At 34.6% G+C, this 14,407-nt stretch overlaps 3 protein-coding genes across 14 annotated transcripts in view; 1 reads left to right on the forward strand and 2 right to left on the reverse strand.

The window, feature by feature from the left end:
* The window catches only part of LOC100742711, a 64,283-nt gene extending 64,064 nt beyond the window's left edge, over positions 1–219 (reverse strand). For 6 of the 9 annotated variants that reach the window (XM_033320090.1, XM_033320086.1, XM_033320093.1 and 3 more), the window contains exon 1: positions 82–219. The gene's annotated coding sequence lies outside the window, so the exon portion shown is untranslated. The remainder of the gene's footprint in view (positions 1–81) is intronic. The other 3 variants (XM_033320087.1, XM_033320089.1, XM_033320092.1) reach the window with 3 other exon arrangements.
* LOC100742899 (5'-nucleotidase domain-containing protein 3) overlaps positions 1–7,328 on the forward strand; it is an 8,308-nt gene extending 980 nt beyond the window's left edge. Inside the window, exons 2-10 of one of the 4 annotated variants that reach the window (XM_033320096.1) lie at positions 12–216; positions 1,759–1,934; positions 2,744–2,971; positions 4,193–4,195; positions 4,268–4,408; positions 4,479–4,636; positions 5,083–5,269; positions 5,358–5,498; positions 5,733–7,328. In XM_033320096.1, coding sequence (XP_033175987.1) covers positions 18–216; positions 1,759–1,934; positions 2,744–2,971; positions 4,193–4,195; positions 4,268–4,408; positions 4,479–4,636; positions 5,083–5,269; positions 5,358–5,498; positions 5,733–6,089 — 1,590 coding nt within the window. In that variant the 5' untranslated portion in view covers positions 12–17 and the 3' untranslated portion in view covers positions 6,090–7,328. Of the gene's footprint in view, positions 217–842; positions 975–1,758; positions 1,935–2,743; positions 2,972–4,192; positions 4,196–4,267; positions 4,409–4,478; positions 4,637–5,082; positions 5,270–5,357; positions 5,499–5,732 lie in introns of those variants that run through there. The other 3 variants (XM_012384131.3, XM_033320097.1, XM_003488474.4) reach the window with 3 other exon arrangements.
* An 850-nt stretch (positions 7,329–8,178) lies between these two features.
* On the reverse strand, positions 8,179–11,439 carry LOC100743015 (dnaJ homolog subfamily C member 3). Its single transcript, XM_003488475.4, has 6 exons — positions 11,164–11,439; positions 10,979–11,089; positions 10,630–10,829; positions 10,215–10,540; positions 9,799–10,142; positions 8,179–9,535 (listed from the first exon to the last, which is right to left on the reverse strand). The coding sequence occupies exons 1-6, from the start codon at positions 11,210–11,212 to the stop codon at positions 9,117–9,119; spliced, it is 1,449 nt and encodes a 482-aa protein (XP_003488523.1). The 5' UTR covers positions 11,213–11,439; the 3' UTR covers positions 8,179–9,116.
* Positions 11,440–14,407: the final 2,968 nt, after the last annotated feature.

Consider the following 14,407-nt stretch of genomic DNA (forward strand, 5'->3'; position numbering starts at 1 on the left):
CCCGCCAATCGTTCGTGATGCTGCACACGAGGACCCTCGCCGTCGCTGCAGCATCGCCTCTCGTAATCGAAAGTGTCTTACCGTCTTGGTTGGTTCGCGTGTCCGGCAGCCATGTCGTACCCAAGCGTTCCGTCGGCGATCGTGCCCTTAGCCGTGGCCAAATATCGCGCAAGGACATGCTCGACAATTACCAAAAGACACGAGAAAAGTACAAGTGTGAGTATCAGTATGCGGACAGCGGCCATCTTATCTCGGCATCCTTCTCAGTTCCGTCACATCGTTCAGCGTTCTATCTTGGTCGAACTTTTACGCGTTCTGCCGCGCGGTTCGTCCGCGCATGCGCGCGCCTCGACGCCTCGACGTTTCGATATTTCGATATTTCGATAGTTCGATATTTCGATATTCTCGTATTTCGAACCGATGCGACTGGCGCGAGACCTTGATAGTCGTCCATTCATGCGGAAATCATAATTGATTTGTTAATGCATCCCCCTTTTCAGGAAGCATTCGATTTACGCTTAATCTCCAAGCTAAATCAGATATACATACGTACCAGTGTCGAGTATAGTTTTATCTGTCGCGCGAAACAACAACGATACGACCATATAACAATTGCTTTTTCTGGCGAATTTCAAAAATATTTGGTACATTGGATCTATTAACAGTTTCCGCTGTATACAGATAGATAGACAGATAGATAGATAGATAGATAGATAGATAGATAGATGGATAGATAGATGGATGGATGGATAGATAGATGGATGGATGGATAGATGGATAGATGGATAGGAGAGGGGGGAGGGGGGAGGGGGGGGAGACAGACAGACAGAGACAATTAGTAAAAGAACGCGGGAGAGACGGGACGAACGGTCGAGCAGAAAAATCTAGGACGGTGAAAAGTATCTCGTATCAGGCATCCGCGGAACAAAACGAGAGCACGGAGTTATCGTAAATCGAAATGGAGAAACAATGCCGTGCGTTATCCTGCCATTTAATTGAAAAGTCCTCGTACAAGGTCACGTGTATGGAGGCAAGTGCATATATATGCATATATACGTCCGATATGCATATCATACATCCGTTTGTAAGACGGTCTGAAACATTACATAGAAAGAATAGCGCCAGTCTACTTCTAAATATACGATATATACGATGCAGGAAATGATAAAAGAGATGAAAACTTTAACTCGCGTGTTAAATGTCGAACGAATGTTTTAATACATTTGCGTTTAATTGTTTTTAACGAAAGATAAGAATTAGAATAACCTCCGCTTAATTAGTACTCGACCAAATCGAGCGACTACCGATCGCAACTTCTTATTCGAACGTCAATTCCTATTATTTGAATGATAAAAGTCGTCAACTTTTACGTATCTGCAAAAGTTATCTGTAAAAATGAATTACAACATTTACGTGTAAATAAGTGTTAATTATAATTACGCTATCTAGCGGAAACAATGCCACAATCGTAAAATAAGATTGTTCCGATCCCTTTTAGGCGATACACTTGACGTACTTTGTATTATTAGAACTATCGTATTATTGAAATTCGGAGATTATTAGTTAAATTGGAATGGAAGGAAAGGTATTTTTCCTTGTTAATAATTTTCTATTTTAATTCCGTTTACTTTTCTTAGTTGCGCCACTCTAGCGAACCGATGATACAAACTGTACGATGGCTCGAGATAAATGGAACTTTACTTACGTTTATTATGCAATCAGGCTGGCTCGATGTTAATAAGATGAATTTCTTTTCAGCTAAAAAGCTTCCCCTCGACGTAAATCCAAAAGGGGTGTTTGCCTGCAACGAACTCGACCTGAAAGAGGTTCAAGTTTATGGATTCGATTACGATTACACGTTGGCTTGTTACAAGCCATCCATGGATTACCTGTTGTACAGTCTGGGCCGTGATATGCTCATTCAAAAGTATAAGGTATATAAAGATATACGTCGCTATGTTATGGATATTTTATAGCTATAAAACCATCCTCGGCAACTTTCAATTTTTATACTTTCATCTTGTGTGATATATTTCTGTCGATATCGTAATTACGTTATATAGCGCGATAAGAAACGAGAAGAAAGTATGCCAAGTTTGAAATCTGAAAAATCGTACTGAAAAGTAATTTCTGTTTCTCAAAAAGGTTGCATTATATTTATCGCTGTTTTCAGCGATAGAATCAGCGTACAAATCGAATGCATGGCGTAACGAAACAAAGTCGTACCAATAATCTTCTAGTTAAATTTCCTCGTGTTGTATCCTGTGTTCCACTTTGTACCTGTATAAAAATTGAAAATGTTAAGATAGTTTGCCAAGATGGAAATTTAAAGGTGGCAAAATGCAGCGAACGGTGCTCGTTAATTTAAATTAATCTACGAAATCTACATAAATCTACGAAAATCTACGAAAATTCCTTAATTCTTTAATTTCAAACATGGACGATCCAGTTGCGACACGCAGTGTACGCACGATAGTCGTTAAATCAATTTACCGTGATTTTTTTCACTGACACGAGGAGACTTCTCGTATATACGTATATACGTACTCCGGTAGGGAAACGTGCGACAAACTCTCAAACTCGTCGAGACTAATTCGAGCCAACGAATGAAACTTCCTAACTGGTTTCTGCTCGCGAATTCGGCTCGTCAGCAACAACGTTTTCTCGAAAATCAAGCGACAATTACAGCCGAACGAGAATTTCGATTGAAAGTTGACGCAAACTCGTTTAATCGGCTGTACAGTACCCCGTGGGAATCGGCAACCTCGAGTACAAGAAGGATTTCGCAGTTCGTGGCCTGCATTACGACATCGAAAAGGGTCTGCTGCTGAAACTCGACAGCTTCTTGCAAATTCAATTTGGCGCCGTTTACCGCGGTTTGCATCCAGTACCCGCCGAAGAGGTCCTTAGGCTCTATAAAAACCGGATAATACCGATCGCTTATGTGGAAGCGCCTCATAAACATTCTCATGTAAGCATACTCGAACGAACTGAATAATTAAGAATAATGGATCGGTGTTGTTTCTTGAGGAAACTATCGTTTCCCTGATAATTTAGAAATCGATATGCCATAGAGAGCCTGTTGCGTTATTACCGAATATACGCCAACGTTCCAAAGTATCCGACTACTACCAGCAAATGCGAAATTACGCTTTGTTCAATGTCGTTTAATCGCGATCTTCGTAGTAATGCATAGGTTGGCTCGCGAGATTATCGAAACGCTTGTAGGAACATTTTTCCAATATATCGCGACGATATTTTTCAATATACGATACGACTACCATGATTACATCGATAAGGTTCGAAACAAATCCAAAAATCTACGTAAAACTTGAAAGATATTTATTCGATAGATAGGTTTCACGAAATTATTTAAACAGTCGATAAACCATTGTACGAGCAAACCTCGACGACATATGTACGTATGTATGGTGGAGAATCGTCTGCAACGCTGTGATATTACGTATTATGTTTAATGACAGCTGTGATACTAATTTCCAAGTGTACATTTCCAATTATCACGTTGCTCGTTAGTCTTCGGATTAGTTTCAATTTTACCTCTACGATCGCGATAGTTGTATCTCGTTACGATACCAATGAAATTTCAACGAGATTCGTACGACGCGTACGATATACGACATCACATACGATAATCACATCACATAAATAATATATACGCGTGTGTACACACGTATATACGAATAATTTTACCCTAGACCTTTTTTATATTTCTATATTTCTTACGCACGTATGTACAGTTACTCCTTATTATAATATTAAATTGCCACTTTGTAAAACTTGTCACGTTTCCTGTCTATGTTCAAAACGATAAATGTCATAGTAGATGATGAAACGTTTCAAAGGCGTTTCAAAGGCGTTTCAAAGGCGTTTCAAAGGCGTTTCAACGGGCAAACAAGCATTTCGAATAACATAGAAATAATAATAGAAATAATAATAGAAATAATAATAGAAACGAAGAATAACACTTACCGGCAACATAAGAGAACGCATGAATACGTTTTAATCTTCCTTTGCAATCGTTACGTATCGTATCGTTTAATCTTCAAATACTTGAAAAACACTGCGAATGAATGGTCTTGTAACGATCTGAACGTTCAAAATCTAAACGTCTTTTGTTTGTTTGCACGCATCAACTTGTATGTTTTACACGATGGGTTTTTTCCAACGTAAGAAAGTGAGTATCGAGCCGTAACTTTTTACAGATTGGACAGATTTCCTATGTATAGTTGAAATTCGTTTTTCTTAGGATGCACCGCACCGAACGAAAATGATTCAGCTAGCTGATCTATTTTCGGTACCGGAAATGGGTCTTTTATGTAACGTTACGGAGTACTTCCTTAGAAATCATATCGATTATCACCCCGAAATACTTTTCAGAGATGTTAAGGTAAGACGATATGTTATATCGTATGTATTGTTTCCATAAAAATCAATATCGTTGATTTTTTATATTTTAGAATTCTGTAAAAAGTTGTCATCCTATAATGCATGGTTTGGTAGTACAAAATGTATCCGAATATTTGGAACAAAATAAGGATTTAAAAAGATTTTTTGATCGGCTTAAGAAAGCTAATAAAAAAATGTTTTTAGTAACGAATAGCCCTTTTCATTTTGTGTAAGTATCGTGTAACCAACGACGTTAATAACCACAATAATACATAAGATACTAAAATACGTATTATTTATCCGTGTACAAAGTAAATTATCTCGACATACAAAGTAAATTAATAGCTTGATAATACCGATAAGACTAACAAAGATGGAATAATTTAATTTACCATCGTCTCGGATTAATTTCATCTTTCTTCTTCTTCTTCGAATGCAACACGTTGCTAGTGCGAGACCATACGCTCTTCCTAATTCCAGATACTTTCTCAAACAGAGATCTCGTAGTAAATAGCATCGAACATCTATGGAACTAATATTTGTTCCAATGTTTAAATAATCAAATTAATAAAATAAATAAAACGAATATTTGATCGAACGTCAGTGGGCTCTCATATTCCGTAAATTCATCCTATATGATGCGTATCATCATGCGTATATTGATATTTTTTATAGCGATACTGGAATGAGATTTTTGGTTGGCGATAATTGGAAAGATTATTTCGATGTAGTGATAGTACAAGCAAGAAAACCGAAATTTTTTACCGAAGAATCTCGACCTCTTAGAATATACGACGAAGTTAACAAAACGCAGCTATGGGACCGAGTCACCAAACTCGAAAAAGGAGTTATATACCTTGAGGTATGGCTGAATTTCAGCGTTTTATTTTTCCATTATTTTACTCATTTTTCGATGTTTAAAGGCATTATACGTTCATTTCACAACTTAGGGCACGGTTAAACAATTACAAGATATGACCGGATGGCGGGGGCATCAAGTATTGTATTTTGGAGATCATCCTTACAGCGATTTAGCGGATGTAACGTTGGAGCACGGTTGGCGAACTGGAGCTATAATTACGGAATTAACGGTAAACTTGCAATTTCTTGCACTTTTATACCGAGAACTGAGAAACTCGTTGAAAAATACGTTTTACGTAGTCCGCTGTACTTTAGCCTACTATATCAAATATACATCTTAATCTACGTCTACAGTCTAAATCTAAACATCTGTAAATGAGAAAACAAATCTTACGCTGATATTATCAAAAATTATTATTTTCAAAGATCAACCGCATAACAGAAACTATTTCTGCGTGTTACAGCATGAGATTGCAACGTTAAATAATCCAAAATTTAAAGAAAATGCAAATTGGCTACAAATGCTGACAGGATTGATCGAAGAACATCAAGATTACGAAGGAACGGATGTGCAAGCGGTACTCGATGAATGGATCAAGGAAAGAGATAAATTAAGGAACGAGATAAAACGAGTATTCAACGAACAATTCGGCTCTGTGTTTAGAACATATCATAACCCCACGTATTTTTCGAGAAGACTTTTCAGATTTGCTGACATTTATATGAGCTCAATTACGAATCTATTAGAATACGCGACAAGTCATACCTTCTATCCGAGAAGAGGCGTAATGCCACATGAATATACAAGTTATTTCGTGTAATACTTGTACATAGCTATCTGTTATTTAAGTTTATGACCGAAGATAGCCAATGCTTTGAAGCGTGACAGGGGCTTACGGATCGATGATCAAAAGTATTTCAATCAAAACTTCCGAATCGGACAACAATGTCAAAAATTAGGTATTTAGAAAGTTAAAATGCATTTGCATACAATTTTATGTATATAACAAGAACATCTTGTCACTGCTTCGTGCGTTAAAATTATGTGATATTTGACGCAAAAATACCTGATATGCATAAATCTACGTATGCATCATCGTCGTTTCTTTTTCTTTTCTTTTCTTTTTTTTTCTTTTTTCTTTTTTTTTTTTTTTTCTTTTAGACAATATAACTATTTTGCTCGAAAGTTAATTCATTCAAAATGAATTAACATAAACTATATATACGTATAAATGATTCGTATATGTCGCGTTATTATTTAGAACGTCTGAAAATTCTTGAGAATAAATTTACAAAATTACGGAAAGTTTGCAAAAGAAAAGAAAAGAAAAATGGAATAGTATTACAAAGAGAAAACTGAGATGATCTATATAGAACAATAAAAAGGGTGCACTGCTTATTCAGCATTAAAAACTACGTACTGACAACAAGTACAAGGTGGTACTTTTATTTTTACTGCTAGAAATATTCGCGCTGCTATCCTTGGACGAGAATATTCATTTACTTAACAAGAGGTATTACGATATTCGTGGCAATAGTGGTGTACCGTCTAGTAAAAAACATATATTATGTACATAATTTTAGCAAATGTGTATGATATTGAAATCTCGGAAAAAAGAAAACCGCAAGAACAATTGACCACAACGAAACCTGTCCAATTGAATAATCTCATCTATATAAGATATTTCGTTTTTAAACGCAGATCGAATATTTTCGAGAATAAAAACGTAGAAATCACTCTCTCTTCGTATTAGTTTCGTCTACTGTAATATTTTGTTCTTTTTTTTCTTTTCTTTTTGTTCATATATATGTGTGTATATATATATATATATATAGGAGTTTACTAGGTTCTACGCAAAGAGAATACAATATATCCAATTAGAGTATATCGAAATTACTAATATAGAAAAGAAAAAAGAAATTCCATTTAATACTTTGTTTATAGTAGTGCAATAGTATGTTTTAAGATTGTTTTGTTTCCGCTGAACACGACATGTGTTCAAATGTACGTAGATAGTCGTGATAGTTAATAAAATTAAATTTAGACAAAGTTATTATAACCTTCGACATTTGCACTTATGCCATCATCGATTTAGTTTTATTTTCATTTTCAGCACCTCGCTCTTTAAATTATATCGAAAGATATATTTATTTTGCCATCATATTTTACCTTATTCCATATAAATGATGACGAATGGTAACGTTAAAAGATGAATTTTTAGTCTAATTTAATCACTGCTCAATTTGAATAACTTGTTTTACCATTCCTATTTTAATAAATATTATATAAAATAAATAATAAAGTTAACGAATATTATTATTATTATTGTAACTCATATAATCATCATAAAAGGTGTTTAAAAATTAATTCATCCTTCGTTTACATTATTATTGTCCTTGTTACATTAATAATTAGCAGTAAAATTTACGATATTCTCAACTGCAAATGAAAAATACAAAATAACATTCCAGAAGAAATACGGGAATAGTTGACTCGCTTTAACGATTTTCTACATTCGAAACATCATAATGAGAAAGAAAATTGCAAATGATAGTAATGACAAATAATGATAAATTACAGCGATTGCAAAACTAATCACGTAAAAGCGAAATAAATTTCTTTAATTCGCTTTTTCTTTTTTTTTTTTCGTATAAATGAACTATTTCATGACATAAACTAATTGTAATTATCCGACATTGTCCATAATCGATTGTCTATAATAAACTGAAAATAGTCAAAACCAACCATTCAATGGTAGGATTAATGAAATCTAGAACAAATATTGGCCATTTAAAGAGAAATTTAGATGGAAATAGATCGATATACGTTAAAATATTCCTAGGATGCGGCAGGTATTTAAGAGCGTAATGTACGACATACGTCGCGTATTTTATAAAGTGTAATATATGTATATAAATTAATCAAATATATTTAAACAAATATTAGAGATACAGTATTTACATAAAGTTCTCTCACACTCATGCGAATACAACACGCACACAGCATTGTCCTACATGTGTTTATCAACTTCGAATACAATCACTCCGTAACATGATTCCGCTATCCATACCTCAAGTGTATCTGTACTCGATCGTTACATTACCAAAAATGGCTTTAATAGTATTTACTTCATCTAATCGTCGCATGATTTTAAGCTAAACTCAATAATACACAGCCCACCGCTGTAACATTTAGGTAGCGGCAACATTATCGCCGCCATATATCCTATAGTTTTATTAAAATGCGAGTTCAATCACGACTTTCGTTTCGTATGTCAATGATACGAAATCTATGTCTATATGGTATCGATGGTACCGAATATTCACATCGCTGAAAACTAATTATACGTTCAGTCTGCATCAAGTATGTCGTTTATTAGTTATTCAGTAAGTCAATTACTCAAAGTTATTACAATCCATATTATATAAATTATTATAACTAACATATTAAATTACATGCATACGTTATTTACATTATGTATATATTGAATTTCAATAACAAGTTACTGACTGAAAACTGACAATGAGAGGATATTTTATAGTTCGTGTGATTCGAACAACATAATTCTTAATCATGTGTTACGATTCATCATTTATTATGTTTATCATTTATTATTATTATAGTTATTGGTCACTTTTTCTTGACTTACTGATTCATTAACAATTTTCCGTGTACAGTCTTCTGATTCAATGCAGATACGAGACATATGACCTACCGACGAGGTAGATTAACAAAATTAAATTTCAGCTAGCAAATGTCATATTGCATACATAGCGATTTAATATTTTCATACTATGAAAAATTAGGAATTTTATTTGACCTAACGCCGTGAAGATGAAAAGAATTACTAATTAAAATGGAACTTAAATTGGAAGGGAGAGCCATGGAAGTGATGGAATTCTTGGAAGGGATTGAAACCTTGTTGATGTTTCCCTGATTCAGGATCTAATGGATCTTCTCCTTGATCAAATTTCGCTCTTTTTTCATCGTCAGTCAATACTTCTTTGGCAGCTGCAATGTCAATAAATCTTTTCTCTGCTCGTTTCTTCTCCTCCCCTTCTTGAAAATTATCGGGGTGCCATTTTTGCGCAGCTTTCCTATATGCTTTGATAATATCACGTTTAGATGCTGTTCTTGGCACACCCAAAATTTTGTAATAATCTCGTGATTCAGAAAGTTTTTGTCGTTGTTGCGCTTTATGAAGACCTTGCTTCGCCCTTTGTAGACTCATATCAATTTCTAAAGCTTCTTTAAAATCTCTAATCGCTTTTGGAAAAATAATTTTTACGATATTAACTTATATTAACAACACAAGAGATTCGTGTACTGTACAACGTGCACGTACAGCTGTATATAGTTTTCACGCGATTATCTCTTAAACAAGTCGCCGTGTGAGAATACTCGAGCGAATTAACGAGTCTGAAGTAGAGAGAGTAGTTCAATGTTTAAATCGAAGAACGAAATGCGTAGTTTGAAAGATAATCGCGTATCAAAGTTTAACATTTTAACTTTATATAAATAACACTTACCATCGTCAAACATCTCAGCAGCGAGATACGCTTCTGCCCTGTCGCAATATACCGCAGCTTCTTTTCTTATTTTTAACGCTTCGTGACAATTTTTTATTGCTTGACTTGGTTCTGAATTACCGGTATAACATTTACAAAGATGCTGATGAGCAATGAAACGCACGTTAGCTACTTGCGGTTCGAGTTTAAGTACAGATTGAGCAGAGTCTATACAACTAGCGTAATCTCTTTCATTTTCGTACTCATTCGAATCTGTTAACAGTTTTGCCACTTTCTTAACTTTCTTATAAAATGAAAAACACTTTGAATGCTCCGGATCAAGTTTCAAACATTCTCGAATTTCCCTGCACATACATAATTTTAATTATACGAACTAAGATACGACGTACATAATTTTACGTTCTATTCTTACTTACTTTAAAGATTCGTCGACTTGTCCAAGACGATAATGCAAGGTGGCTAATTTTAAAAATCCTTGCATATTATCGGATTGTAACTTGGTCGTAGAACGTACATCAGAAATAGCGCTAACATAATCTTCAAGCGCCTCGTAGCATTCTGCTCTACGTTCCCTAAGTTCAGCCGACCATGGACATACTTCGATAACTCTGGAAATTTGTTGCGCAGCTGCTGCATAATCACCGTCAACCATTAATCTGTCTATAACTAACAAATCTTCTTGGACAGGTGCTATTTTATATAAGGCATTATAGGCATCTGAATTCTGCGGTTCGACTGCTAACTATAACGAATGAAACAGAAATATTAGAACAGAATGGAAACACCGTATATTAATTATAAGCTTGTGTTTTTAAATAAAAGCGCGCTTACAACATCTCGAAAATCAGCCTCTGCTTTATCGAATTGGGCTTGTTTAAGCAATACATTGCCACGTTGTAATCTGGCGGAAGTAAAATCTGGCTTCAATTCCAAGACTCTATCAAGGTCAAGGAGCGCAAATTTGGCTTTACCTAATGCTAGATAAACTGTGCCCCTTTTATAATATGTTAGATAGTTATTTGAATCTCCCTCTATAAAAGCAATATATATCAAGATTTTAAGAAAATTTAATATATATATATCTTTTTTTATTTTTTGTACATTTTATTTTTTATAAATCTATCGCAAAAGTTATCTACAAGAAAATATATTAAAATAAACGCTCGCAAACAAGACTTACCAACAGCTGCATGATAATGTGACAGCGCATCCTGTAACTGTCCTTTTGCTAAAAACTCTCTACCTAATTCCAAATGCCTGTCAATTTCTAATTGAGAAACACTCCCAACCACTGGAATACAAGGTTATTAAGTATTACACTGCAAAATACTTATATTAAAGGTATCGTAGGTTAGGATTATTTACCATCCAAAGACAGATCCAATAAGACCAATAATAAACCACAATGATACATGACTGAATAAAAAACTGAGCCACGATAATATGAATATTTTAATACATAAGAAAACAAACTTGCTGGCTTTAGAAGCCTCTACCTAACCACCCGATAACGCAAAACTGTTCAGCCACGCCGCCATTGCGATCGTGGTCTTATACGATTGGTCCAAGTTACTCCCAACAGAATTGGCGTTTCGTCATCAGCGGTTACGATCCCCTGTATTCCAATTCCAGATAATACACCTACCATGTAAAGATACCCAACTAGGATTATCTGCTTCTTAAACTATAAATTTATCGCTAAGAGTAGTTTATCCTTTACCTAGACCTTATATAAATCAATGCTCTAACCTTTTGACCCAATTAAAAATTCTATTTATGAAAGTATGTAACGAATAGAAAATTGCTAAAATCAAGAAATTCGCGTGTGAGAATTCATTTAGAATTTATTTGCTTCTCTAAACATATTCTTCCCTTCTCTTCTAAAGACGTATAAAATAATAAAAATACGTACATGAAAATTATCTGTGTGTGGTCGATATGTATATTTTTGATAGTGATTTAGGATATTTTATATAAATTAATATTTTTCCATACCCATGAAAACTAAATATTTTATAGTAGTTTTCATCACGGATACGAAAGCGAGAACACACAGGTAATTATCCTACTGAAATTGCATGAATTAAAAATTGTACGGTATAAAAGATTATGCAATTTTTTTATGTTAAAATATAAAAAGTAAAGAACTACTGACGCATATTCGCAAAAAATAGTGTAATGCAACTGTAATGCAAAATATCTTGGCAATGGCTTGTTTGAAAAACGATGGAACATTTGAATTTTCATGCGAACAGCAGGGTAAAAAGGCATATATACACGCACATAATGTATAAAGAGAGACTCTACACTGCATAATCTTTCCTTTCTTTATTATACGATTCATTTAATAGAATTCTCCTGTCACTTTGCATAATACTATAAATAAACGAATGAATCACTAAATGAACGACGTTTAAATAATATATGTGATCCATCGTCTCTTATGAGGTATTTGTAACAATATTGACACTCTACAATCATTCTTCGCGGAACACACATGTTGCTTTATCCAAGCGCAAGAAGCACATGCTATCCACAATGCGACCGTAACTTATTACTAATGAACGTCAAGTGTATATATATTACGTATATATGTATATGTATATGTATATATCATACACTTTATAAGGTTAAGTTGACTTCCCTTTTAAATTTCAGACACTTTATTTTTATTACTTCATTCAATAGCCGTACGACGTACAGTTGTTTGCAGATTTTTTTCCTACTTCTCGTATTTTTCTCGGTTCACCTAATGTAGCGTGTAAATGTGCAATTATTAATTAAGAGACCGACAAAATGGTACATTCATCGTTCCGTTTCTTAACTCTTTCACACTTTTGCCATTTGCTCGCCATCTCAGTGAAGTAGATATATAGCAGTATCATTAGAGTTACAAGTGAATGATACAACGAGCGTCATTCGCCGTAGAAAAATGAAACACAGCCATTGAGACTCGTATCGAAAGCGCAACGTTATTGTGCTTTCTGTAGTTTGCTCTTTTCCTTCTTTACTCTTTTCTTTTCTTTTCTTTATTTTCTTTATTTTCTTCTTTTTTTTTTTTTCTTTTCCGCTCCTCCATACACGTCTTGTCTGCGTTCTCGATTCAACGACAAGCGACGCTTCTCGATTAAATAACATTCATAAAAGTTAGAAGACATTTTTTTTGCCATCCCACCTAGTTTTGCCCACGAAAATTTGCCACCTACGCGTGTGCTCTTCGTTTTCTATCTCTCCCCCTTCTCTCGTTTTCTTTCACTCTCGTTCTCTCGTTTACTTTCTTTCTTCCCTCTGCCTCACAATCGTCTCACGCGCATACGATAACTCAATGCTTCTTTTTCTGTTTCCTTTGAGTATTAGTATCTTATCCTTTCTTTTTACCTTAAACAGAAAATTGCTCGAGGTAGACACACAATTAGCGTATATAAATCTTTTTGTTTTTCACCAAGAGCAAATTGAACAAGATTCGAGTTTTCAAACACGCGTAACGTAAAAAATTACGAAAGAAAGAAAACTATGATCTACCGCACGCAACAATTTTATTCGGTAGCAATTTACGTGTACCGATTATATTTTCTTCTTTCGTTGACATTGTTGCGTGTTGTACAGAGTAACATATGGCTTACAATGTTTCTCTCTCTCTCTCTCTCTCTCTCTCTCTCTCTCTCTATCTATCTATCTATCTCTCCCTCTCTCTCACTCTCCCTCTCTCGCTCGTATGTGTGCTTTGTAATTGCGCATTCTTTTCGTAATAATGATTGCAGTCACAGTCAAACGCCACTTTTTTTTACATAATATGTAACGATTACTATTCGTAGCCCCTCACATTTCTTCGCACTACACTTTAATTGATCTTTGTCTAATCATTCCACTCTGCGTAGATCCATAAATGTTTTCTAAGGCTGCTCGTCCGATATACTTTAGAGGACCAAACAATATTTAAAGGTATTTGTACCGTACAAATGTGACTGTCCTTTCGAGAGATGTAACATAAAAAATAAATACTTAACACACGTTAATAAATAGTCTCGTTTATTATACCACTTTCCTATTTCCTCTAAAGATGCTAATACGTCCTAAATCATAATACCGTGCTTGAATTTATACATTTACCAGTTACGAAACGGTGGACATCTGACTATCGCACAAATATATTTATCAATATTTGTTTTTTTTTTTTGTTTTAAATATGAAACATACGACAATAGCTACACATCGTTTAGATTCGATCACGATACTCGAACACCTGTTGGTTCACAATATACGAAAGGAAAGAGGAAAAAAAAAAGATAATAGTACACATGGAATTAATGACATTGTGATTGCTCGGCGGTCAACATCACTCTGTTATGTATAAAAATAGCGTTATAACTAGGAGAGAAACAAGTATGAAAATACTTTCGTGTATAGTTGTTACTTGCATAATCTCTGTCCACCACATTATTCGTAAATGAACATATTACTTCCAACTGCACAAGACTAATAACTTACACTGACACATCATATGTATTCGTTGCCTGAGTGAACGATTGGACGATAGAATCCAGAATTTCTCCGATTTCATATACCTAGCTATGGAAATTTCAACGGGAGGTCTGTCTACAACAGAACA

Source organism: Bombus impatiens, unplaced genomic scaffold (assembly GCF_000188095.3).
Source record: "Bombus impatiens unplaced genomic scaffold, BIMP_2.2 scf_0235, whole genome shotgun sequence".
NCBI lineage: Eukaryota > Metazoa > Arthropoda > Insecta > Hymenoptera > Apidae > Bombus > Bombus impatiens.

Excerpts from the sequence above, each read along its gene's own strand:
- LOC100743015 (XM_003488475.4), bottom strand. The coding sequence starts at position 11,212 with ATGTATCATTGTGGTTTATTATTGGTCTTATTGGATCTGTCTTTGGAT. Across the intron at positions 10,143-10,214 it reads CAAGTCGACGAATCTTTAAA|GGAAATTCGAGAATGTTTGA; the intron begins GTAAGTAAGAAT and ends ATGTATGTGCAG. Across the intron at positions 9,536-9,798 it reads TGCTGAGATGTTTGACGATG|CGATTAGAGATTTTAAAGAA; the intron begins GTAAGTGTTATT and ends TTTTTCCAAAAG.